This window comes from Lonchura striata, chromosome 30, assembly GCF_046129695.1.
Source record: "Lonchura striata isolate bLonStr1 chromosome 30, bLonStr1.mat, whole genome shotgun sequence".
NCBI lineage: Eukaryota > Metazoa > Chordata > Aves > Passeriformes > Estrildidae > Lonchura > Lonchura striata.
In genome coordinates, this window is record NC_134632.1 from 4,730,894 (window position 1) to 4,756,440 (window position 25,547).

General features: G+C 51.9%; 2 protein-coding genes across 4 annotated transcripts; both read right to left on the reverse strand.

Moving 5' to 3' along the window:
- Positions 1–1,397: 1,397 nt before the first annotated feature.
- On the reverse strand, positions 1,398–12,103 carry TBC1D22B (TBC1 domain family member 22B). Of its 3 annotated transcripts, none has more exons than XM_021536023.2 (13): positions 12,009–12,103; positions 8,217–8,273; positions 6,974–7,290; positions 6,093–6,272; positions 5,562–5,632; positions 5,039–5,167; positions 4,766–4,831; positions 3,848–3,962; positions 3,281–3,387; positions 2,848–2,923; positions 2,483–2,610; positions 2,169–2,264; positions 1,398–1,699 (listed from the first exon to the last, which is right to left on the reverse strand). In XM_021536023.2, exons 1-13 carry the CDS (start codon positions 12,062–12,064, stop codon positions 1,571–1,573), a joined length of 1,527 nt encoding a protein of 508 aa, XP_021391698.1. In that variant the 5' UTR covers positions 12,065–12,103; the 3' UTR covers positions 1,398–1,570. The 3 variants fall into 3 exon arrangements, with proteins under 3 accessions (XP_021391698.1, XP_021391697.1, XP_021391699.1); XM_021536022.2 differs by having other exon boundaries at positions 6,974–7,314; XM_021536024.3 differs by lacking the exon at positions 12,009–12,103 and adding an exon at positions 8,997–9,072.
- Positions 12,104–13,231: 1,128 nt separating this feature from the next.
- PHTF1 (putative homeodomain transcription factor 1) lies at positions 13,232–25,125 on the reverse strand. Its single transcript, XM_021536026.2, has 18 exons — positions 24,987–25,125; positions 24,862–24,918; positions 24,714–24,783; positions 23,345–23,503; positions 22,812–22,971; positions 22,383–22,505; positions 21,420–21,579; positions 20,183–20,353; positions 20,024–20,101; positions 18,582–18,794; positions 18,137–18,265; positions 17,438–17,710; positions 16,810–16,941; positions 16,602–16,688; positions 16,043–16,198; positions 15,557–15,652; positions 14,859–14,984; positions 13,232–14,509 (listed from the first exon to the last, which is right to left on the reverse strand). Exons 1-18 carry the CDS (start codon positions 25,023–25,025, stop codon positions 14,489–14,491), a joined length of 2,250 nt encoding a protein of 749 aa, XP_021391701.1. The 5' UTR covers positions 25,026–25,125; the 3' UTR covers positions 13,232–14,488.
- Positions 25,126–25,547: the final 422 nt, after the last annotated feature.

Sequence of the window (25,547 nt, forward strand, 5' to 3'; positions counted from 1 at the left end):
TGCCTGCTGCTTTCTTCCCCTGGGAACAGAAAGGGAAACGTGGAGGCCTGGGAGCCTCCAGCCCTGCCAGGAAAGCCCTGGTGGCCCAGCAGAAGTGCTGGGAGAAGCTCAGGGTGGCCCAGATCCACCCCCTCAGGCCTTCCCAGATGCAGCCCTGGCACAGCACAGAGGTGCTGCCCACGGAAGGGGCTGGCCCCAGAACCACCCCCAGCTGCTGGAGCTGACAGCACCCAGAGCAGGGCCAGCCCACAGGGACGCTGGGGGGGACAGCAGCGAGAGCTGCCCTGGCTGCTGGGGACAGCCACTGCTGCGGCCAGGACTGCTCCTGCCCGAGTGCAGCCCTGGCACAGCCCTGCCGGGCCCGGGGGCACTGCCAGCACTGCAGCCCCGTGTCTCCAGCGGGCTCTGCCTTGCTTCTGCTGGCAGCTCCCACCTCCTCCACTGCCCAAACCCTGAGAGGCGTTTCTGGCACACCTCGGGCAGAGCCAGCACTGCAGGAACACATCAGGGTAGAAATCTGCAGCTCTGGAACAACCGCCCCACCCTCCAGAGGGGTTCAAAACCCTACAACACCACAGCCAGGCATCCTTCTCAGGCGTGGAGAGGATGGGGAGAACAAGGGGTTCATGTTATAAATATAAAATCTGCTACAAAGAGAAGACATATATTGTACATCTTTGACCCATATACACAAGAACACAATATACACAGAACGCCTCGGAGGAGTGGGGACGTTGTCAGGAGGTTTTTGAGAGATGTTGCTCCCATACCAGCACCCCCTCTCTGCCTTCCCCACACTCTGCATGGGGCTGTACTCCCAGAACATCAGTCACCAAAAGTTCCACCAGGCTGGCACGCATCATTCCAGGTGTGTGTGGATGGAGTGGTCGTGGCCCCTGTTGTGCCTGCCCTGCTGCCCTGGGGGAGAGGTAGGCAAAGAGGATGGAGAGAAGGAGGGAGGGCAGGCACGAGGGACTCTCTTGTGAACCCACAAAGTGCTTGGGGGGGTCTCTGGACCCTCCTGGAGCGAAGGTAGGCCCTGAGAGAAACTTCTTGCCCTGCCACCCTCGTGGGGAAGGATTCTGCGGCCAGGCAGGTCTCTGATAAGGCATTTTCATCTGGGACTTGGTGCAAATGGTGTCAGAAGAGAGGAGGGAGCAGGTGGGGCAGCGCACGTGGTGCAGGCCAACGGGAGGCAGCAAAGCTGAAGTGGTCCCAGCCAGACAAGCCCAGGACAGGGAGTGCAGAGGACAGGAGGGCTTCGTCTCTGGCTCAGTTTATCTGTAAAGCTTCCCCCATGTTCTCTCTTGGCCCCTTGAAGCCTCCCTTCCTGGTGTGAGCCACCAGCACGGAGTGAAATACTGAGAGTCGTCAAAATGGCACATCCAGGCGCATGGAGTGGCAGACAGGCACACGTTCAGAGTTAAGACAAGAGTTCAGGTGAGCTTTGTACAGCAAAGAGCAGCTGCTGGCTGGAGTGTCCGAGGACTTGGGATGACAAAAATGCCACAGTGATCAGATCGGGCCAGGACAAGGGATGGGCACAGGAGAGAGGAGCCAGTCTGGGCACCTATCGGCGGTAATGGTTTGGGGCATCTGCAAACATGTATTTGAGTCTGTAGGCTTCAGCCAGCAGCAGCCCAATCTCTTCATTACCCCAGTGTATCGTGGGCAGGTTTTGTAGCAACATCAGAAGGCCCTGGAAGAGGGGAAGATGCTTAGTTTGGAGAGGCTGCAGGCAGAGCACGGATCCGGTGCGGGCTTGGGGCTGGCCTGAGCAGCGGCAGCAGCGCTCAGTAACTTTTGCTCACCACACTTGCAGGTCTGAAAGGCTCAGGGACAACATCAAGATGTGTTTGGGAATAGATCTGAACCAGTGAAGCAGCCTAAGGCCTTTGGAATAAGGGTGCTGTTACAGGGTTACAGCTGGGCACAGGAGGGCAAACACTTTGATCAGAGCTGGAATGGGATGTCTGAACCCTCCAACAGCTCCATTCTCTGCCCTTATCACCAAGGCTTAAGTTACTTCCAGGCAAAGCTCCTGAGACCAGATGATCTTGAAGCCAGCTCTGACAGCTGGCTATGTCCACACTGGGCTCCCAACCAGAGCAATTCCCTGCCCTCTACATCCCCTCCCCAGGGAATCACCCCCAGCCTCAGGGTCTTACTTGGAAGTCTTCCTCATCCAGGATCTCCTTCCGCCACTTGATCAAGAAGGCAGCACAGACGTACAGGTGGAAATGGGAGAATCCTTCTGGCTCTGACTGTGGACAGCAAAACTCTGGGTGAACCCCTGCAGTTCAGCTGGAGAACAACCCCCCAGACACAGGTGTGAGGCACCCATCGTCCAGCTGGCTGCAAACATCCTGGGGCCACACTGCTTTGTGTCCCTCAGCACCCCAGCTGGTGCCAGACCTTTGTCCCCGTGGGGACAGGGACACAAGTGACAAGCCAAGCAGAGAGGTCAGTGGAGCCTGCATACCTGGTAGGTGTCCCAGAGGCGGATGGTGCAGCGCAGGGGCAGCTCCCTCATGAGCAGGTTGTTCATCCAGCGAAAGGCAAACTGCAGGTACTCGACCTCGTACTTCCTAAAGTGATTATGTACCTGCTCTGAAACAGCACATTTCACTTACACACCTGGGGCTCACAGGGCCCCAGCTCCTGCACGCGGCTCACTGCACAGTGGCTTTCACACACTTTCAGGCGGAGGCTTTTTTCTCCCAAATTCCTTCTTTCCTCACCCTGTGCTGTCACCAGGGGGTTTTTGGCTGACCCTGCCCTGAGAGTTCTCCCAAAGGAGGCCTCCCTCTGCTGTGACAAACCTGACCGGACTCCCGTGTCGCCTACCATCGATCCGGCTGACCAGCTCCTCCAGGGCTTTCACTTTCTTCTGGATCCCTGGCTGTGCAAAGGTGTAATTGTCCTGTGGGGAGAGGCCCTGAGTCAGAAGCAGCAGCTTGAACAAGAAATGATCAAACCCAAATCAGCAGCTGGACAGTTGGGATGAGATTCCCATGAGCCAAGGAGACAGGGCTCATGAGCACCGGGACTGTCTGCCTGCTGTGAGTTCCCTGGTCAGGATGGGACCACCTGGACAGGCACAGCACTCATCTCCCCAGGATTTCACAGATTAACATATTTAGTGAGGAAACTAAAGTCACTGAAGTAGCAAAACCTCCCTAATGCTGGAGCATGCAGAACACACACACACGGGGAGAGGAGACAACCACACTGGCACCCCAGCGAGGGCAAAGGAATTCCTGTGGCCCCAGAGGCTCACCTGTATCCCATCCAGCAGCTTGCTCATGCACCAAAAGCTGTCAGCCTCGATGCTCCGTAAAACATCCTGGGACAGGTTTGTCACGTCAAAGTTTTCCACATCCTCCTCTGCAAAAGAGAGAGAAGAGCATCAGGGAGATGGAGGACACCAGGGACATCGGACAACCCCAGGGGCTTTATCAGGCAAAGCTTTGCAGGAGCACTGCAACACTCTAAAAGTCAGGAGACACAGGGCTGGCCCTCCTGGCTTGACTGACCCAGCAGTTCCCTCCCTTTTCTCCTTGGGAAGAGAGCACCCACCACGCTGCTGTCAGGCCACTAAATCAGATTGAATAACAGGGCTAAGCTGGCCCATTTCCAATTTCAGAGGCTCAGCAATCCTGGCAAGCAACCAGGGAGCAGAGATACAGCAAGAGGTCAAAATATAACTCCAGCCTGGCCCAGGTACTCTGAAGGAAGAGCACATCATCATCCTCTTCTCCAGCAGAGCAAGTTTTTCTCATGCCAGCATTTCACACCACTTCAAGCCCCACTGTCAGGAATGCTTAGAGCAGCAAGTGTCACTTACCAACATGCTCAGAGAGGAACACAACAAAGAATGGGGTGACCAGGTCATTGATGCCCTGCACATAGCCGCTGGCTGGGTGGCGAATGGCCCAGATAAACAGGATTCTCTCAAAAATCTAGAGAAGAACCAGGGAAAAAGCAGGTACCTGCATTAGCCATGCACAAAGGGAAGGCAGAAAAGCATAACTGCTAAGCTCAAAGAGTGCAGACCATGCACTAACAGGCTTTTCTGTAGCAGGAAGGTAATCTTAGAAGCATAAAAGTCCTGTGCCATCCACAGATCCCACATGCAGGCCAGCCCACTCTTCAGACAAGACAGCCCAGGCTCCTCATCAAAACCTCTACCTGAAGAAATGCAGACAGAACTTTTTAAGACCCAGGCACCTTAATATCCACAGGACAGGGCAGAGCAGCCTCCTTGGCTGAACATCAGGTGGGAAGATGAGGTATCAGCACAGTCACAGCCACCAACATTCCCAGACTGCCCCAACCCCCTGTGCTCTGACACACCACATACACACTCTGAGCTCCTTTCCAGAGAGGACAGCTGCCCACACCTCCTGGCCACCTCTGGAACCCATCCCTGCCCAGGTTGCTCCCATAAAAGAGGTTTTGAAGCAAAACAGAACTATCCTGTGTTGTGGTTCAAACACCTTCAATTTGTCTCAAAAGCTTCAGGTTTTCTTCCAGCTCTTGGCTACATCTCACCAAGACAGAGATCATCTCATAACCCCCAAGCTCCAAGTCTGATGGCTTTCAGAAACGTGGGACAAGACCAGACAGTTCCAGGAGGTATTTGCATCAGGAGCTGTCAGGCAGGGAAGTTTCCCCACAGAGTTCACTCCCTAGGAGCAGTGCTGGCCTCACTCCACACACACATCCCATGGCAGATGCAGGGCAGGAGCTTCACCCCCCTTACCTCCTGCACGAGTGGCTGCTGGAAGAGGGGAATGAGTGGGTTGGTCCTTGGAATGTCAATGTGGATCTGGAAAAGAAGGTGGGTTACAAACACCAGCTGCACTTTCCAGGGGCACAATGACTTGTCACAGGCTAACAGAGGGGAATCCACCATGAGTGTTCCCCCAGGCAAGAGCTGACAAGCACAGTGAGGGCTACAGATAACAGCTGTACTGAGAAAATCATCTGCAGTCTGCTCTGCTCATGTGCAGGCAGGCAGGAGGAGGGTTCCTACCTGTCTGTAGGTGTCCTGGTGGTGCTCCTCATTCCGGGAGTCGTAGTACTGCTGGATGAAGCCGAAGTACTCCTCCCTCTTGCGCTGCAGGGTCAGCTTGCGGCGCTCTGAGTTGGCGGGGAGGTAGCCCTGCATTGGGAGAGCTCAGCTCAGGGCACAGCCTCCCTCCTCACCAGCCCCGAAATCCTGCCAGCTGTGCACAAACATCAGGCACACAACCCGGGAGCTGGGGAAAGAGCTTTCATGGAATTTGGCCTTCCTAGCCCCTGAGCTTGGAGTAACTCAACTTCATCAGGTCCAGTTCCCCAAAAGAGAGTGAACCACCCAGTGCCCACACCAGTCTGGGCTTTGAGCTCCAAGAGGATGCAGCAATGGCACTCCCTGATCAAAAAACCCTACAGCTCACCTGGGCACTGGGAACATACAAGCAAGGCTGGCTATGGGACACAGGGAGGTGCAGGAGCACTGTCCCTGAGGTGGCACAGTCACGCCAGACTCCGGTGTCACAGCTCCTGGTACTTACTGACAGCAGTCTCCAGGTCACAGGCCGGACCTCTCGGGGCACACCAGGCCAGCTGCATTTTCTCAGCTCATCTGCAAACGGACAGTGGTGGCAATGGATTAGATCCTAGGCACGTCCAGGCACCACTACACCTAGAAGGAGAGGAAAGCCCAGTCTGCTCCTGCAGGCTCTGGAGACAATGAGCCTCCAGGAAGGCTCCCACACTAGCAGTGACTGGGGATGTGGGTCTGCTGCAAGGAGAGCAGAGATTATTTCAGCCCAGCTCGGGCACAGAACAGGGAGCTGGAGGGTCACCAGTGTGCCAGGACCTCAATTCTCATGCAGAGACAGCCCCCAACCATCATGTGCAAGATGGGCAATGATTAGGGACAGACAGGGAGGGGTTGGAGGACACTTGCCAACAGGGCGATTCCTGCAAACACCCATCTGCTACAACTGCAGGCAGTGATTTTTTCCACCCCAAAGCAGACCTGATGCAGGCAGCAGGCCCCTTGTGCCCTCCCCTGCCCACCCTCATTGTGCCCCACTCACCCAGGTCGGTGTTGTGGCTGGAGAGGAGCTGCCGGAACTTCTCCAGGCGCGTTTTCTCCCGCACGGTCATGGGGGGAGCCCCGGAGGCATTTTGGTCAGAGATTCGAGCCACAAGGGGAATGACAGGCCGGAGGGGGAGGGACTGCTGCTTCTGCAGGGGGCTCCTCACACAGGCCTCCTCTAGCAAGGAGCAGAGGCTGCACTGAGCTGGGGATGGAGGTTGCACCTCTCCAACCCCACCTCGCTCCCACAGCCACTGTCAGACACTGCAGATTTCACCTTTCTGTTCTGATCAGACTGCACTCCACACGTGGACAGGACACAGGAGACAAGGCAGAACTGACATTCAGATCTGCTCTGCTCTCCAGATCCAAATATCAATCAAGCTAATTGCAAGTGCAGAGCCAGGAGCTGATGGGCTGCCAGTGCCATCTCCTGAGGTACTCTCAGTGCACAGGCAGACAAGGCAGTGAACAGGGGCTGCTGCTGCCCAATTCCCTGCTCAAGCTGTGTCAACATGACCTCACCCAGACTTTTGCTAAGAGCAGCACACCAAACCACCCTGGAAGCAGACAGTGAGCAAGTCTCAGCAAGAACTGAATAGATCTCAAAACTGACATAGCACCCAGAACATGGAATACTCTGGGGCAGACATGCCTGTATGCAGGCTATTGAGCAGCTGAGGACACAAGCATTAAAGCCAGGCCTCTGAAAATGGCTCCTTGGAGTACAGGACACTAAAAGAAAGAAAAAGCCTCTGTCGTTTTTACGGGCTGTGCCACAGCCTCTTGCCCACACTGGGAGTAGCAATGAGGAGGTGAGTTCAGTGGCCAAGTAAGAGAGCACTGGAGCAGGAGGCTGCTCCTGAAGATGGCTCTTACCAGAGGTCCTGGAGAGCTGGGCCTCGCTGCTGGACTTGATGACCTTGCAGTTGGTGGGCAGGTCCCCGAGGGCAGGCTGGCACCGCTCGGGCTTCACCCGCAGCTTGCTGTGGTTCTCCAGGACCTGCGCTGCCGCGGCCTTGGCCACTTTAGAGTTCAGAGTTTGCAAAGAGGACGAGGAGGAGGAGGAGAAGTCCTCGTCTTCATCATCCCCGATGTCCCAGGCGTCGCTGGTACTGCGGGCAAACTCGTGGAAGCTGGAGGCCTTCTTGCTTTTCATGGGCAGCCCACTGGCCTTGGAGCGGTCCTTGATGAAGCTGTGAGCCAGAGGAACAGGAGCCCTGCTGTTGGGTGAGTTCATTTTCTTTCCTTTCCCCACGCCCTCACTCCAATCAGCCAATCCCTCTTTCCAGTTTCCCTGCTCCTCCTCCCAGACCTAAGGAATATGTTAAGTCTCTCTGGGCTGCCCACTGTCAGGAGTGGCTGTCACAGTGGCAGCACACAGCTGGAGAGGTGCCAGCCTTCCTGGCTTGGAAGGGCAAATGGGAGACAGGTACAATTCCTCCAGCTCTGCCTTCCCCACCCTACACAAAACAGGTAGATTAACACCCAAAAAAAGGCCTTGCAACCTGGAGAGAGGCATGTCAGAGGGTAGACAGAGCAGGTCTCCTTCCATGGACACTCCCCAAACAGCTGCAGTTGTTCCCACAGCCAGGCCAGCCTGGGTTTTTCCTCAGGCACAGAAGGAATTTACTCTTTAGCTACAGGAGCCAAAGTCCACCACCTGAAGCAGGGAACTTCTACCACTACACAGCACGGGACAGGGATAAGGAGGCAGTTCAGACCAGGAATTCTGCCTTTTCCTGATGGGAAGGCTGCTGCAGCTCTCCAGCCTTGTAGCTGCTGGGCAGTTTTACCTCCCTTTCTTAATTCCTCCAGCTCCAAAGAGAAGCAGAAGGATCAGACACTGCTTAAAAAAGAAAAAAATGTCTGTTTCCTTTGATGTGGGTGTTACTGTATGGATTTCTGGCCATAAAGGGCACCAGCAGATAATCTCTCCCTGCAAGCTTCCACAGAGCTCAAGGCAGCACCACACCCCTTGCACTGCTGTCCTTCTCTGTTGCAGTATCACAGTGCCAGGGATGCTGGAGACCTCCACCTACAGCAGAGCTGCCAGGCCTTGTGGCTGCATCTCCAGGAGACAAACACTTGCTTTTTAAACACTTATTTTTTAAACACTTACTTTTTGGTGAGCCGGGAATCCAGTGGAGGATGCTGTGCTCCATAGACAGGCTGAATGCTGCAGGAAGGGGAAAAGAAAAAAATCCAAGATGCTGTAAAAAGAGGTCCAACAAATAATCTCAGCCTAAACTGGGGTCATGCTTCTTGCCTGCTATCAGGAGTTGAATAAAAGCCCAAAAGCAGCTTCACAAACCTTCTAACTTACAAGCCTTAGATCCAAAGTGTCACATGCAGATGAAGATTTGCTCTTTGCAGTAGCAAAGAGAAGCCTTGTTTAAACTCTTAGGCCCAGTCCAGCCTGAGCTGGGATTTGAGATCTGCTTTTTCCTGCACCACCAGCTCACTCCACGTGGCCACGTGTCTCAGTCTACCTGCTGCACACACTGACACTTGTTCCCTTTTCCAGTTTGGGGAGCTCACCCTCCCAGGCTCTGTGGGACAGGGAAGGGCTCCAGGCAGTGACCCTGGGGCTCCTCCATAAATGTACTCGAGGGTTTGAAGCCCATGCTGGCTCTCAGGATCACAGCCAGTGCCATGGAGGAGGAATTCCTGGTACAGTACGTGGTTTGACTCAGGTCCAAATCCCAGTTTAATCAACTACTTCCTATGTGGCCTGAAATGAGTCACCACATCTGGGTCCCTGGTTCTTGGGACTCACGGGACAAGGAGCCTGAGGGCTCCAGGCCCTACAAGGGGGGCATCACCTCAGAGAGGAGCTACTAAAAAAAAGCTCATCACTGTTTTTACAGACCCTGGAGGTGAGACAGGGATCCTGACTTACCACCTGCATTGGAGGAACTATTCGCAGCCACCCCACCCTGGAAAAGAACCTCTGGAAAACAAGTCCTGCAATGCCATGGCACAGACAAAGGCCCTTTCAGAGCTGGCACACAAGGAACAAGCTTCTCTTGGGTCAATAGAGCTGGCCTGGTTTCTAGGAGCTGCAGATGGTGCCCAGCAGTAAAATCAGCAGAGCCCAGCCACAGAAGAGAGGGATGGCAGCCTGGTGCAGCTGGGAACAAGCTGAGGATGCAAAAGCAACAGGTCCAGCTGGCAGGGGAGAGATGCAGAGAGCCAGGGAAGAGGCTGGAAACAACCACAGCACAGAGAGATCCTGGTGGAGCAGCCCAGCCAGGGGTGGGCTCACCACTGCAGTGGTTGTCCCTCGTGGCTGGAAGTCCTCACAGAGTTTATCCATCGAGGATTAAGCCTAGGACAGAATGTGATGACTAATGAGCACCTGGAAGTCAGGACTGCAATTAAGCAGAGGCACCTCCACGTGGACATAGCAAAGAGATGATGAGGAGTGAGAACAAGCCCTCCAGAGCAGCATTGCTTCCCAGGGACGTGTGGCAGCTCCCTGCAGCACAGCAGCCAGCAGAGCCTCTCTCTCCCATGCCCAGAACCAAACTCACACTGTCCCAGGATGTCCAGCAAGGTTCCTCCTCCCTGTCAGGGACCCACAGGCTGCCAGAGGGGAACTGCTTGACCAGCCTGGGAAGGCCTGGGCTTCACAAGACCCATGAAGGATGTGTGTTAGAGAGAGGAGGGGATGGGCAGCCAGTGCTGGGGGAGGAAACCCTTTCCTGGGGTTCTGAATCAATGTTTGACACAATGGCAGAGGGTGCCACCTGCACACAGCTCTTCTTGAAGCCTTACAAGCCAGACACTCTCCAAGAAGAATCTCAAGCTGATCTAAGCTGTGCTCCCAGCCTGACTGGACGAGTGCCCTGTTCTGTCCCAGTTTAAACCCTTTGGGACAGGCATTTCCTGCTCCCTGGATGCTCAGTGTAGGGTACAAGGGGTGACCAATGGTGTGAGGTACAAAGGCTGTGCTCCCTGTGTGACACCTCCCAGGATCATCACAGGGTGTGGGCTATTGACACTGCAGCAGAGCACAGCCTGAAACACCACTGCCACTGGACACACACACATTTACTTCCAGCAGGCTGTTTCTCCCCTTTTAAAACAGCATTTAAATAACCCCAGCAGACCTTGCCTGCCCATCTCTCTAAAGAGCAGGGAATAAACAACACATCACAATACGCCAGAGCACTCGGCCAACACATCCCTAGAAAATTACCAGGCAGAAAATTCCCAGTGCAAAAAAGCCACAAGACAGCGCTGTAAAAACAAAACAGCATTTACCAGTTCTAAACTTACACCTAAAATCCACCCTAAATCTACAGGGAGCAAAAGCAAATAAACTTTATCAGCAAATAAAAGCTAATACAACTAAGTGACCAAACACACAAAGTGTCATGGAAAAGGAAGCTAACACAGTATCCAAGTCCCTACAAAGCCTCCCTCTGCCAGATTGTCAGGGGAAAGAAAGGAGAGAGCCAAGAATCTGTACAGGAGGGTCTCTCAAAGCTCAGACAAAAAAGAAGAAAGGGAGGTTGATGTTTAGTGACCATGGGTGAAGGACATCCCACCTCACCCTCGGAATCAGGCTGCTGAGGACCTGTTGGTGGCTGTCCCTGGAAAGAGCCAGCACACAGGAGGGAACAAGGATGCAGGAGACCTGCCAAGCAGGCAGGCAGGAGGAGGAGAGAGCACTGCCAAAACCTTCCCCGTGCAGCGTCTCAGGCAGGCCCGGCTGCCGGCCAGACCGGTTCACCTGGTTTGAGTTTCCAAGGAAAGCTCAGAAGTCACCAAAAGGAGAAGAGGAGAAGGTGCTGTCCACGACCACCAGCTGAGAGCATGGCTGACAGCTTCGGGTAAGAGGCAGGAACAGCTGGGAAATAACCCAGGGAAAGCACAGGATTCTCCTCCCACAGGGGCAGCAGAGGAGGAACAGAGCCCCTTGCTCTCCCTCTGCTTACCACAGACATGTTCAGCCAACCTGAAGGAGCTGCACATGACAAGCAGATGAGTGAAAGCACTTCAGAAAGAGATATTCAACTGGGCCAGCAGGATTTAAAACTTACTAAGCATTTCAGACTGCACCCATACCCCAGGAGGCGAAGGGCAGGGTTCAGATAAGGCAAATGAGAGCAAAAGTGAGGAGCACCAGGCAGGAAAAGCACTTGAGAAGCCTCCACAGAGAGGCTGATGCCCTCTTTCCACATCAGCCTTGCTCCCGAGGCGCTGTAGGGAGCCTCTCCATCAGCACCAGCCTCTTCTTCCCAAGCACCATGTCAATCACTCATTTCGCTTGTTTCTCCCATCCCTGAGAGGAACATCACAGCCAGAGGAACCGAGGCAGGGGAGGTATAACCAGAGCCCTCCAAGTCCTTCCCCTTGAGCAGAGGGGGACCAGGAGCGCCATCCCACAGAGCTCAGGGTAATGTTAGGGTTACCAGGGACACCCCTTTGGGACACAGCTGCTGCCACCCAAGGCGACACCCCTGAGGACTTTGGGAAGGACGAGTTTCCTTCAGTTGCTGTGGGAAGGAGGAGGGTACAGCCCTGGCTCTGACCTGCCCCAAAGAGGCCTCCAAGGCATCCTGCTCCCTCCATCCTGCTTCCCACAGGGGGCACACAGGGCGTCCCCGCAGCCCCACACCGCCTGCCCTGTCCCACAGATGGGGGAGCAGCTCTGCCCCTGCCCCTGTCCCCTGTACATTGAACCTTCCCGCAGCAAAATCACCTTCCCACACCTGGGGTGGCCCTGGCATCCCCCCAATTCCAGGGAGGAACCCCCAACCAGCTCCTCAGCCCCGCAGCCGGGCCAGATCCTTCTGGCACCCCCGACCTTTCCCCTCAGCCCCCGAACCAGGCCGGGTGACAGCGCCTTCCCCGGCCGGAGCGCAGGGGGGGCGCGGCCCTCACACCCCTTCCCGGGGCTCACCTGCCCGGCAGCTTGGCGCTGCGCTTCCAGAACTGCCTGCCGCTCTCGGCCGCCATGGCGGAGGGCGGGGCGGGCCCGGCGGGCCGGCGGGCGGGGAGCGGAGACCCCCGGCCGGCCGGCCCCGGGCGCGGAGCAAGGCGCGGCCCCCGCAGCCGCCTCAGGCCCGCCCGCCCGCAGCCCGCGCCGCCGCCATCTTGGCTCCGGCCGGGCCCGGCGCCGCCATTGGCCGCTGCGCGCGAGGCGTCGCGGATCCACCAATCGCAGGCGGGCACAGCCGCGACGCGCGGGAGGGGGCGGGGCTTGCTGCGCCGGTAGGGTGGGAGAGACCATGGGGGGCGCGGGGGGGACGCGGGCGGCACCACCCGGCTCCTGCCGGGGGGGGCTGAATGACATTTTCGGGGTTTTTGGGATTTTCTGCTTTTCCAGGGAATTCGCGGCGCGGTTCCATTCCCGCCCTGGATCCCGCTCGCCTGTCGTGTGGGGTTTTAGGTCCGGTGAGGTGCCTGCTTCGGTCTGACACCTGGAGCAGTTTCTGTTCAGACTTTTAGAATTAAATAAATTAAAAACTTAATTTTTAATTAATGGCATTTTCTGCACCAGACGCTATTATTTGTCTTCTTTTTATTTATAGTGCAAAAAGCCCATAAATAGTGCTCCAGATTGGAGTAACACCTCTCATATTATTACTATTATTCTCCACCCCACTTACTCCCATATGGAGCACTGAAGAATAATTATTAATGAGTAATTATGCAAATAGTCTATTGTATATGCAAATTAAGGGACAAAATCTTTTCCTACTGCCACCCCATAGTAAATACCAAACACCTGCAGCACAAAGAACTGCAAAAAAAGCAAAAATAAATGAAAAGGAAAACCATACACATATAGAAAATAAGAGTATGTGTACATTGTACGAGTCAAAACCCAAACAAGCCCTACCTGTGTGGGATTTCCCTTCCCAAGACCTTCCTCTGCGCTTCCTGCATGCACATGGCCTTGGAATGCTACACAATGGCTGGATGTGCTGGGTGTGAACATTTATCTCCTGCACACACACTCCTGAGGTTCTGACTGCAGACACCTGCAAATCACTCATTATTTTTACACAGATCTTAAAACCCAACTCCAGTTCACGGCCTGTTGGTTCTGCACTGTCTAAACCACGGTCTTGGTTGGCTTTCAGGGGTGTGAGCCAGATTTTACCCACAAACATGTTGCCGTTCTGGAAAATAAATGTAATTTATTATTGGATATTGACCCCCCCATTCCAGTAACAGATGTTCAAAAAGATGGTATAAAAATCATCAATTGCTGTAGAAACCGTTGGTAACGATGAAGTGCTTGTCCTGCAGGTTTATTTGCACATTTTGCTATATAAAAATGTCACCTCCTTTTACATCTCACAATTTTTCCTTGTACAGAAAATAGCTGTAAACAATTTACTACCAAAAATTCTTCTGCCATTTCACCCTCCCGTGAAGGAATGAGAATTTCCTCCGTTTTTGCTCTTTTCACTACTAATAAATAGGAGCTATTGGAGCCAGTGAAATGTTGCAGAAGCCTTCAAATGTTCTCTTGTTCTCCACGACCTTTCTAAGCGTGAACCTGAGGAAGTCTTTGCCAAAACTGGTTTTTCCCCCAGATTTCCTCCCCAGGTGTTCAGGGTGAGGCTCTATTGCAGTGCTGGGCTGCAACAGCTGAGCACGGAGCAGAGCTGCTGTCCCAGCCAGGACAGGATGGAGCTGAGCATTCCAGGGAACAGATGTGGCAAAACATCCTCCAGCTCGTGAACCTTGCCTGTTGTGTGTTGGGAGTTTTTTCTCCTGTAACCGCTCTCCTCCAAAAACACTGATCATTTCTTTGCAGCACAAGCCACCAGCAGGATTTGGGATTGGCAGCAGGGAAGGGGAATTCAGGGGAATTCACCTGGTGCATCCTGGGCTGCTTCAGGATGGAGGCAGAGCCTTGAGCACACAGAGCTTTAGGGAAAGAAAAGCTCTTCAGCACAGCCAGCTCAGTGCAGCAAAGGATTCTCAACCTGGAATATTCCAGTGCAGCCCCAGGAAGGCTGACTGGGCCAGGAGGGCTCAGTCCCTCCTTGCCACATGCCCAGGGACCAGATTTTACAGAAACCTGGCCCCAGCCACAGCCACTGGTGTCCCCCCAGCTGCAGCTCTGGTATGGCTTTAGTGTTTGGTGTCCCACAGCAGTTCCTGCTGGTTCAGTGCCAGCTGCCAGGATTTGGCCCCATTAATCCAGTTTTTCTGTGCATGCCATGGAATGACATCACTGATGAGACCAGTTCACTCTGGATGTTGTAGAGCAGTAAAGCAGAAAGAAAACTTCTGATGCATACACTGAGAATCTGTTTAAAAATTGGAATTACAGATTTCTGTCAGTTTTCTTCTTTCTGCCCACACTGCTGGTTCTCTTCTCTGGTGTCTGGTGGAGATGCCCAGGGCTGATGTTCTGCCAGCTCATGGTTTAATTTTCCATAACTGCAAAGAGATAAGAAAGGGAGTTTGGGTCTAACAGGAATGGTCTTCATCTCCAAGCAACATTCTGTGTCTCCTGCCCATCTTGCTCTGCTCAGTGAGTTCCAGTTTCAGGACGAGCCACAGGAGGACTGGGATAAAGGGAGGAACCCTGGATTCTCACAGCTTCACCTGAAGGGAACTGAAACTGAAGTGAGCCCTGTCCTTCCCCCCAGAACTGGCTCAGGGAGGTGGGGACACACCCAGCAGGTTCTGGTGTTTGGGTTCCCAGTGCAAACCCAGGCTTCTCTCAGGGCTGTGGCCCCAGAAGTGACCCCAGAGATGTTCTACTGGCTGGCACAGGGACACTTACTCTGATATTGAACCCCAGCAGGTCACTGATCACTCCTGAGACAGCAGAGAGGATGACAACCCGTGTGATGTTGTAGATCAGTGGGTTCATGGTCAGTCCATACAGCCTGAATGGACTATCCAGCTCCTGCAGTGACAGGACAAGGGTCCATTAGCACTCCCAAACACCAAAGAATTAATCCTCTGACTTTTACCTGAGCACTGGCACTCCAACAGACTGGGCTGCCTCTGTGTCCTTTCTTAGATACAAGTACAGGAATTGTCAGTGCTCCAGAGACATCTCCTGCTGAATCCAAAATCTCTGCAGCACCCCAACTGCCCCAGAGCCTGACACTCCAGGCTGCAGAATCACCCAGCCCAATCCATGGACTCTCAGACTCTGCTCACTGCTTCCCAATCCTCTCCCTGCTGCTAGCAGTGAGCTCCAGCATTAGAGCTGATGAAGAAAAATGAGACTGAGCAGTCAGGAGAAGCTGTGCTCACCCAGCCTCTCCTCTCACTTAGTTAAACCACTGCTCATCGAGTTCTCAGCACTAATTACCCACACTGGCCTTGTGCTGCTCCCTTTCTCGTCCCAGCTGCAGCAGCACTGAAAAATCCCTCTGTGAGCACTAACTCCAGGAGCCAAGGGAAGGCCACATGACATTGCCATAATTCCCTGCTGCCATCAAATTCAACCATTCAGGCACAGCATCTCACCTTCAGCAGCTTAGTGGACAGTTTCAGCACATTGTTCACCAGAGAGAGCTGCTCCTTCTTGTTTGGCTTCTTCTCCATCTTCAGGTACAAGTTTATCTGTGACAAACACCACAGGCCAGGGGTTGATATTCCAGCACTAGCCCCCAGCTGAGTCCTATCTAAGGGAAATTGGAGCCATTTTTGCAGCCTGCTGTCACTCCTGAAGTAGTGAATTTAGCACTGATAACATAATTTTTTTCCAATTGTTTTGGCTAACACACATGAACCCAGAGACAAAAATAATCTAGAACTTTGAAGTTTGAGTCTGGCCCAACAGGACTAGCTCATCCCCCCCATGCTGACCAGTGCTTTGATGCCTTCTGGCCAACACAGGGGTTGATCCATACATTTTAAAGTTTGATTCCAGTACTTAAGCTGGTTTGAAATACAATAATTATACCCAAACAAACCACAAAGCCCAGGGGAGAACAAGCTGAAGGGAGCTACCTGCTCAGTGAGCAGGATGGAAATGTTGCTGTATTTTTTGTTGGTCTCAGAGCCCAGAGATGCCAGACGTAGCAGAAAGAGGAGCAGTGCTGCTTCCCACATCAGGAACTCCCAGTTGTAAGCTGCACTCAGAAAGGTTTTGTGACCCTTAAGAACCTGTATGGGGAGAAAACAAAGCACCAAATGTCATTGACAAAATGCCTGTTCTTGGGACAAGTGCACAAGCACTGCTCTTGCTCCTCCTCTGCCCAGTCCTGGGTGCTCCACAGCCACTGACAGCTCTTCCCAGGAAGTGTAAATCACTCCTGAGATGGGCTTACAGGGAAAGGTCTCATTTCTAACCTGCCTTTAGCTTGGAATTGGATATTTTTTCCTTCTGCTCAGAAAAAGAGCCTTATTCCTCCTCTTCCCTCCTTCTATCCAACTAACAGGCAATGAAGACAATTCCCTTGTCCCACTGACAGTCTCAGCCAAGCCTTTTGTAGGCTGGTGAAAGAAAAACCTCCAGCACTTGGGAGGGTTTTCCCTCCTTTATAAACCACAAAGGTGAAAATCTCACCTGGGCACAGCAGATAAAAGCAATTGAAAGAGCCAGTAAAAAGACTGAGGACACCACAACATCCACAGACCTCTGGGGGCCTCGTCTCTGCAGGAACAAGGACACAGGGTCAGGGCTGAGTGTAGTGTGCAGGCAAAACCCACCACAAACAGCTGGCACTGGCACTGGCACTCCCTCTGCAATAACCAAACCCCAGATCAGAACTCACCTTCAGGTAGGACCGAAGGGATAACCAGATCTTGATGTTCTCCACTTTCTTGAGCCTGAAGTGAGGGATTTCATATTTCCTGGCTTTCCTAGCAGATGTAATGTGACTGAAGAGCTTGGCAAACAAAAACCTCTGCAAGTTAAAACCAGAACCATAAATTAGTGTAAAACAGACCAGATTGTTTGGGATTCTTAGGGTCACTGGGTAAGCTCAGCATGAGACCTGGGTGCTCAGCAGTTGTTGTCATAGAATTCCAGATTGGTTTGTATTGGGAGGGACCTCAAAGCTCATCTTTTCCAGCCCTTGTCACGGGCAGAGACATCTTCCCTCTCCCAGGCTGCTCCAAGCCCTGCCCAACCTAGCCTTGAAGACTTCCAGGGACGGGGCAGCCACAGCCTCTCTGGGCAACACAGAAGGGACAGAGTAAGACTTTGGGGACAGGTAAGGGGTGACAGGGGAGTCAGGAATGCTATTGATAGGTATAATTTGTGACTGATCAATAAGAGCCTTCCCAGGCTCCCCTCCCTGACCTTGGCAAGGGCTGGGATGAGATGAGCTTTAAGGTATTCATGCCATTTTTATTTCTGCTTTCCAGGTTCCTGAAAGGCACCAGGACCTTTAAACCCACCTGTTTGTAGGTTCTCTCAGCAACACACATCATGAAGAAAAACATCCAGGTTAAGCACAGCCTTTCCAGAAAGTTGATGGCAGATAAGATGAGCACAGGGGCGCTGATAGGGGCTCCACAGAAGATGTGCAGAAGCTCCATCAGAGAAATGGAGCAGAGCTGCTCCAGGTTATCCGTGCGGAACAGTCTGTAGAGGAATGGCAGGAAGGCCAATCCGATGGTGATGATGTTTCCCAGCATTTGATATCCCACTCCCTGCTGGTGGGCATTAACCTGGCAAGCAGGAATAAAAATGGGATGATTACCTGGGGTTTGCATCAGAGAGAATGCCTGTTGTTGTGGTGGCATCAACTCAGACAAGCAGTGGGTTCCCCTTCCCTTCACAGGACAGAGCCTGAAATAATTCCACACATTTCAGTCCAAACCCAAAACTAATCAACCAAATAATCAACCCCCCACTTTCAGCACCCTGCAGAGACAATCAGTGATAAGTAGCACTTGTCAGTCTTCAAGAGACCTCAGAAATTTGGTGGTTAGGCAATTTTCCAGTAAGAATATGTGGGACAATCATCTTTGCAGCTGGGGAGGGACCAGTGTCATACTGCCCCTAATATTTGCATGTGTAGCTGTTTCCAGGGGTTTTGGTGGATGTTCTCTGAAGTGTGAGGGAGAGGTTGCAATGCCGCACAGCCTCCTTACCCTGCTCATGATAATCCCACTGATTTCCAGCACAGACATGTCCACCTTCTTGCAGTCATTCCCTTCCCAGATCAGAGCACTCACTTTGGCAGACGCTGGGCTGGTGTTTTGCAGCCAAAACAGATGGTTCTAGAAAAGAGAGAGGAGTGCAAACGCTGGGTCAGCTCTTTCTGTCTTGCTGTAAGAAATGCCTTTGCCTAGAATGCATTTGGATTGAGGGGGAAATTCCAATTTGGGTGAAATTCTTTGTTTTGGGATAAGCAGCCATGCAGAGGGGAGGGATAGACTTAATCATTAATCACTGATATAATTTCGAGCACTCTAGCCTTCCAGGGTGACTCTGGCTTCATCCAGGCTGCCCACCTTACACCAACAGCATCCTCATGTGCCACTCATTTGGGAGACAAGGGGAAGGGGGAGAAGATCCTGGATGGAAATCACCAACCTGCTGGAAGACGTCTTCCTTCAGGTCGCGGCGGGAGTCGCCGCAGGGGGAGCGCTCCTCGCTGTCGCTGGTGCCCGAGGAGCGGCACTCGGGGCCGTGCAGGAGATCGTCCCACAGCATGTCCTCGGTCTCCGAGTCCTGCCGGGTGCTCTCCGAGTCCCGCCGGCTCCCGCCGCAGCTGCGCGGCCCCGCGCTCAGGCACGGCCTGGGCTCCTGCAGCAGGAGAGGCCACAACCGGCACCTCCTCACCACCGTCCTCATCATCATCATCCTTCTCTTCCTCATCATCATCATCATCCTCCTCCTTATTGTCCTCCTCACCGTCCTCATCATCATCATCCTCCTCCTCCTCATCATCATCATTCTCCTCCTCCTTATCGTCCTCCTCCTCCTCTTCACCGTCCTCATCATCATCATCCTCCTCCTCCTCATCATCATCATCCTCCTCCTCCTTATCGTCCTCCTCCTCCTCTTCACCGTCCTCATCATCATCCTCCTTCTCCTCCTCCTCCTCATCATCCTCCTCCTCATCATTCTCCTCTCCTCATCATCCTTCTCTTCATCATCCTCCTCCTCCTCAACATCCTCCTCTCCTCATCGTCCTCCTCCTCTTCTCCCCCAGTTTCCCCAAGCTTTGAGTGCTCCCAGTTGCACCCACACAGCGGAAATGGTTTAAGACAATGTTTGGGGAAAGAGCATTTCGATACCAGAACTCGCACAGAGCCCATTAATTCCCCATCCCCATTCCCAACCTACAAAATAAAAACTGCTATATTCAGTTTAATATAAAAATGTCCTTTTTTATGCCTTTTGCAGAATCTGTTTTAATATTTCATTTCTATTTTGTATTAATTTATATATCTCCATATTTATAACTTGATATTCACATATTTATATTTTATTTTCAGGTAGGGTGAATGGCAGGGACAAAAAACCAAAATAATGAAGTGACTGAGAATGTCTCACAGAATAGATTAATTCCTTCATTACAGGAGTTGGACTTGTTCCTTGTGGGTCCCTTCCAACTCAGGATAGTCTGTGATTTTAAAATCAAAATTGATTAGCTTAAAAGCTGCAAGCACAGCCCTGCCTCCCAACCACAAGAGCAATTGCAGCAGCAATTAGAAGCAGCTTCAACTGCCCTTTGCTGCCAACAGAGTTAGTTAGTTATTTGTTTGTTTGTTTGTGGTTTGCTTAACAAAGCAGCACAATCAGGACTGTGAACACTGTGAAGGTTTATAAAGCTGCCAAGCAGCAGGGAGGGAAGAGGTCACACCTCGCACCTGAGAATTCTGAAGCACAATCATTTCATAAGTGTCTGTTCTGATGGAGGGGGGTGGAACGAGATGAGCTTTAAGGTCCCTTCCAGGCCACCCCATCCTCTGATTCTGTGAGCCCTGCCAGGCCTGGGAAAGCTCCCTCTCCTGACTTTATGACCATACCTGCCTGTATAATGTGGATTCCAGTTCAGACTCCACAACACTGTCAGAGTCTCTGGCACCTTTCAGGGCTTGCTTGACCTGCCAGGACCAAAGGAAAAACCACCTCATTATCCACAGCAAATCAGGGTGTGGAAAACAGCACTAATCCCACCTGGGTACCTGTGAGACAGCCTGGTTGAGAGAAACCAGAGGCCTCTTCTTCTCCTCGTAGCTGTTGTCACTGGAAGCCCCTTCCATGCTGGGGCGTAGCAGGATCCTCTGCGCCACGGCCTCGGCATCCTCCTCGCTCGACAGCTCGTCAGAAGCACCGTCCCTGTTGGTGCCATCCTCCTACAAATGCAAAGCCAAGGCCCCACCAAGGACCAGCCTGAGTCCCATCAGAGGCTCAGAGGCAGAGCTGCCCCCCTGGCACTGCCCTCAATGCCACATGATCCCCACAGAACACACAGAAACAGAATTCTCTTGGCATCAAAGACTTCACAGATTTTAACTCTTTCCCCCTGCTCTTGTCTTGCCTGAGAGGTAATGAGAGAGAATTTTGGGTGGGTGGATTTGGAGTTGGAGAAAGGGCAGCAAGAGGACGATGCAGCAGCAGCTCTTGGCTGTCTGTGCCTTACCAGCAGCCTCAAGCCCAGATGTATCTGCGAGCTGAGGGGTAACAAACCCAAAATCCTGGGCTGTGCCCCTACACTGAGCTCTGCCTCCCTCCAAACTCCTTCACAGAGAGGAGGTGGGATGGCACAGTACAACAGAATTCCACACAGGATCTATTCCAAGTTCTTCATGTGGAGTTAGCACACTACAGGCCCAGAGGAAACTCAAGAGTAATTCCCAAAATCTTTATGTTTCAAAGCTTTCAACAGAGGTCATCATGCTTTAGCTCTTTCTCTTTCCCCAAGGGAGGTCTCAGTCTTGCAAGACAAAATATTTTATGGAACTGCTTTTGAAAATGGCCAATTTAGTCATCATCAGCACTCTCCCTTAACTGAACACCTTGTGATCAGAAGTGTCAACAATTATCAGAGCACTCTGGTAAAACACACATTCCAGACTGTCTGTCTGACCATACTTGCTCAGGCTGGGCAGGGCTGGAGCACCCTGGGACAGTGGAAGGTGTCCCTACCCACAGCAGGGGTGGAATGAGCTTTAAGATTCCTTCCAGCTCAAACTATTCTGGAATTCTATTCTATGATTATGAAAAGAAAGCACAAGCAACTTTTCAGCTGCTTAGTGAGAGGCAGAAAGGGGTTTCTAGGTTCTCTAATGCAGGGAAAGATCAGCAGAAGGAGGGAATATCTTGTATTAGATCAAACCATACAGTTAAATACCAACACACTTTTGGGCACACAAAGAACACGCTGAAACTGTGCTTTCAAAGGATCTCCCCTGGCAGTACCTGATGGCTCTTCTCCCCATCAGAAAGTTTACTTTTCTCTTTGGAGTGCAGCAGCCTGTGTTCAGATCTGGCCTGTCTGGGTTTGAAGCCATCACCCACAGCACTCACACCACTTTCTGTCTCAGTCCCTTTCTCAGCTACCAGCTTTACTGTTCTATTCCTAGGAGAGAAAATACAATTAAATGCTTTTATGTCAGGGAAAAACTCTTTGGTGTAAAATAAACTGGTCTTCCCTTGTCACATATGTGCAGCATCAAACAAGATAGCTAAGGAATAAATAATTTCCTTTGGCAGGCTTTGTGGGCTGAGTCTGTTAAAAGATTTATATCTGCTTCACTCTCACTCAACATGTTTTCTGTATCTCTAATAGTATCTTAAAACTTCTAAATCAAGGGGAAACTTTTCATTATTTAAAAAAAAAAAATGAGAGCAGTTCTAAAAACAAAAAGTTCTGGTGAAGAGAAAGCACCTGTGAGCTGGAAACTCACCAAGAAATTCACCTGGGAAAACAGGAGAAAACAATGAAATATTATTCCATACAATCTCTCCTCCATTTCCTTGAGTTACTTTTAGAGAAGAAAGGTGCCAAAGTGAGAAAACTGTCCAAAGCAGAAGCCACAACTGCTTTTGGAAATCAGCTAAAACAGCAATATAATCTGAGCACTCACTCAAACAAGGTCACTTATCTGATTAATAAAAATAAACTCAACCACATTCTACAGCTCATGTAACACTTGGTTTCACATGATCTAATTTTATACAGTCTAATTTTATATGATCTAATAAGGACATACTAAATATTCCTGAGGAATCAGCTTCCCACATTACCATGGAAGTTTTAATTCAAGAAAAGACTGACAGGCTGTGGGGATGTCAGTGACAGCACATGCTGTGCCTTCATCCTCCAAGTACCAAATTGCTGCCAGTGTCATGAGCAGCACAAACCCAGCAGGAACCACGTACCTCCTCTGGAAAAGCAGGCTGGATAAATTGGTCAGCAGAGATGCAGAGCCAGACTGCTCTTCCTTGCTGGTTCTGTCAGAACACCAACTGCTCCCATCCACACCCACAGGTTTGCGTAACTTCCTGAATTTTAAGACAAGGAGAATTAAGTTGGTGTAAGAAGCTACTTTAAGGCCTTCTTTAAAAGATCTGAATGAGACTGGAACAGCTTTTTGGATGGCTTTTTTTCTGAAGCCATGCAAACAGAATGTATTTTCCAAATACAAAAATTCTGCCTATACCCCCAGCACATCTGGGTATCCCTGGGAAAGGCACAAGGGACAAAATCAGGAGGGAATCAGGTTTGCTGCAGCCACCTGAAGGAGGAAAGCTGGGTGCAGCCCCAGCATGCCCAGCTGGGAGCTCAGTGAGGGCCCTGCTGGTGCTCACCTGCGGCGCCGGCCGAGCCCGTTGCTCCCTGCAGCTCTGTTCACCTGCGTGGACACGATCTGGCAGTGAACTGTCCCCAGCAGCAGCATAAGGCACAGGGGTCCCATCACTTCACTGGCACTCACAACAGGCACCATGAAGTACAGCACCACTGCTACAACTGGAAATGGGGAAAGGCAAAAATTAAAGAGTCTGTTTCAACTATTTCTTTTTATTCTGCTTTGTTGTACTGTTATTTAATTTCTGCAATTGTTATTGTTGTATTGTATTGTTGTTGTTGTACTGTTACTTAATTTCTGCAATTACTAGTGCTACACACCATGAAACGCACATTAAGTAGATTCCAGACAAGATCCTCATGCTTTAGATTACGGACTACAAAATCACAGCCTCACTAAGCTTGGCTAAGCCCTCTGAGCCCATCGAGTCCAACCACTCCCCCAGCACTGCCAGGGCCACCCCTAACTCATCTCCCCATCTTTGATGTCACATTCTTTGCAGGACAAGGTTTATGGCACAGCCTGTTCCCTCACCTTGCATAATGTAGAGCACCAAGAGCCATGTAAAAATTCGCTGGGAGGTGACCTGTATCCACCACTGGCTGAACAAGGGGAAAAACACCACTCTCACAATTCCCTTCCTCGTCAGAGATGTCCAGGGAATTTCAGGCTTGGCTTTGGCAAAGGTAGAGCCTTGGAATTAAAGGAGAAACAAGCCACCATTAACTGTGAATCACAAGAACTCCCTTGCTGGAATTCCCCTCTGGGCAGCCCCAGCCCTGCCACAGGGCTGAGCAGGGGGTGACAGCAGCCCAGTTTCAGGCACCATTCAGAGCTGCACAGTTCTAGCAGACACAGCTACAGCAGCTCCTTGTCTTCCCTCAGAGCTCTGGCTCTGCCCTTCCCTGCCCACCCAACCCTGCTCCCCCCGAGCACTCCTGCAGGGCCACCCCAAATCCTCCTGCCCTGCTCTCAGGTTTTCAGGGGGCTCCCATGGCAGCAGGGCAGGTTCTGCTTCCCCCACCCTGCACAGAGCTGGGATGTACCTACAGAACCATGGAATATCCTGAGCTGGAAGGGATCGCCAAGTCCCTGCAGACACCCCAACAATGCCACCCTGGGCATCCCTGGGAGTGTTCTCCTGGAGCCCTGGCAGCTGTGCCCATCTCTGGGGAAGGAACCTTCCTGATACCCAATAAAACTGTGAAAAACATATATCTAATGATTGGCTTTTCACAAATGTTACAATGAATATTATATGGTGTGATGTTATAAAGTTATGCTGTATTAATTCTCTTAAATAGTGTGATAAGTGTAGTTTGGATTACAACATAACGTTAAAATAGAAAGTCTATGATATAGAATTTGTTACAAGCTCAAGCAGAAAGATGAGATAATCAAGAAACTCTTCACACAGAGATGTCAGGGAAGGGGGCCCATGAAAAGTTACGGCCTCCTTATCAGAAAAGACAAACATTCTTCCACCTTCTCTCCATCTTTTTGGAACCACCAGGATTAAGGAGAATTTGACAAAAACCAGAAAAGTTCTTAATTTGCAAGGAATTTGTGCCTCATGTATGAGATAGATGAATATGCAACAGGCTGTTGCTTTTAAGGTAATTCCTTTGTTCACAAGAGATGCTTTTTGTGACTTAGTGACCGAGAGCATCCAGACATCCGCAATTCTTTGCTTTTTACTGTCTTGTAATTGTCCTAACTCTAAAACTTATCACTCTAATTGTATTATTATTTTTACAATTATTTTATTATTATTAAGCTTTTAAAAATTGTAAAAACCAAGTGATTGGCGTTTTTCACACAAACCCTCCTGTGAGCCAGCTCCGGCCGCTCCCTGGTGCCATCCCCGTCCCAGGGAGGAAGGAACAGAGCCAGCAGCGCTCACCGCTGATCAGATCCACGTCGATCAGGTCGGGCTGGATGTGCCCCTTTTTCTTCGGCTTATTCTTGAAGCCCTGCGGGGAGGAACACACGGCCGAGTTAGCGGCGAGGGGAGCGGGGCACACCCTCCCTCTCCCCCCCGCCGCCGGTACCTTCATCTGGGTCTGCTCCACCGCCTTCTCCCATATCTGCTGGTCGTAGGCCCCGATCTGTGGGGAGAGGAGGCTGAGGGCACGGCCGGGCCCGCGCCCGCCCGCCCGCCCCGCGCCGCACTCACCTTCTTCTGGTACCATGAAATGGCATCGCGGCAGGCCATGGGGAGCGGCGGGACCGGCACCGACCCCGGTACCGGCACCGACCCCGGCCCGGCACCGACCCCGGCCCGGTCCCGACCCCGCTCCCGTTACCCTGGAAACCGCCCGGCGCTCGACTGGCTCCGCCTGCCGCCCCCCCACCCAGGCAGCGCCAGCCGAGCGCCGAGCGCCGCCCCGACCCCCCTCCAAACCACGGACGAAAGAAGCGCCCAAGCGGGTAAAGGACAAAATCAGACTTTTGTTTATTTAAAAAAATACTTTACAGGAAAAAAATTCTATGCATTCCGCAGGACTATTTTACAAAGAAATAGCTTAACGGTTTGACACTGGTGTACAGTCAGCTACCGACAGCGCGGGGGGGCGCGGGGCCGCCCCCGCACACGCGCGAATGTCAATAAATACACTAAGGCCGCACAAAGCAAACAGTCGTCCAGGCAATTGTACACGTCCTCTGGAGGCAGAGACCTTAGATAAATTAAAACCACAGAAAAAAATAATCGTAGCTGCCAATCAAATCAAATTAA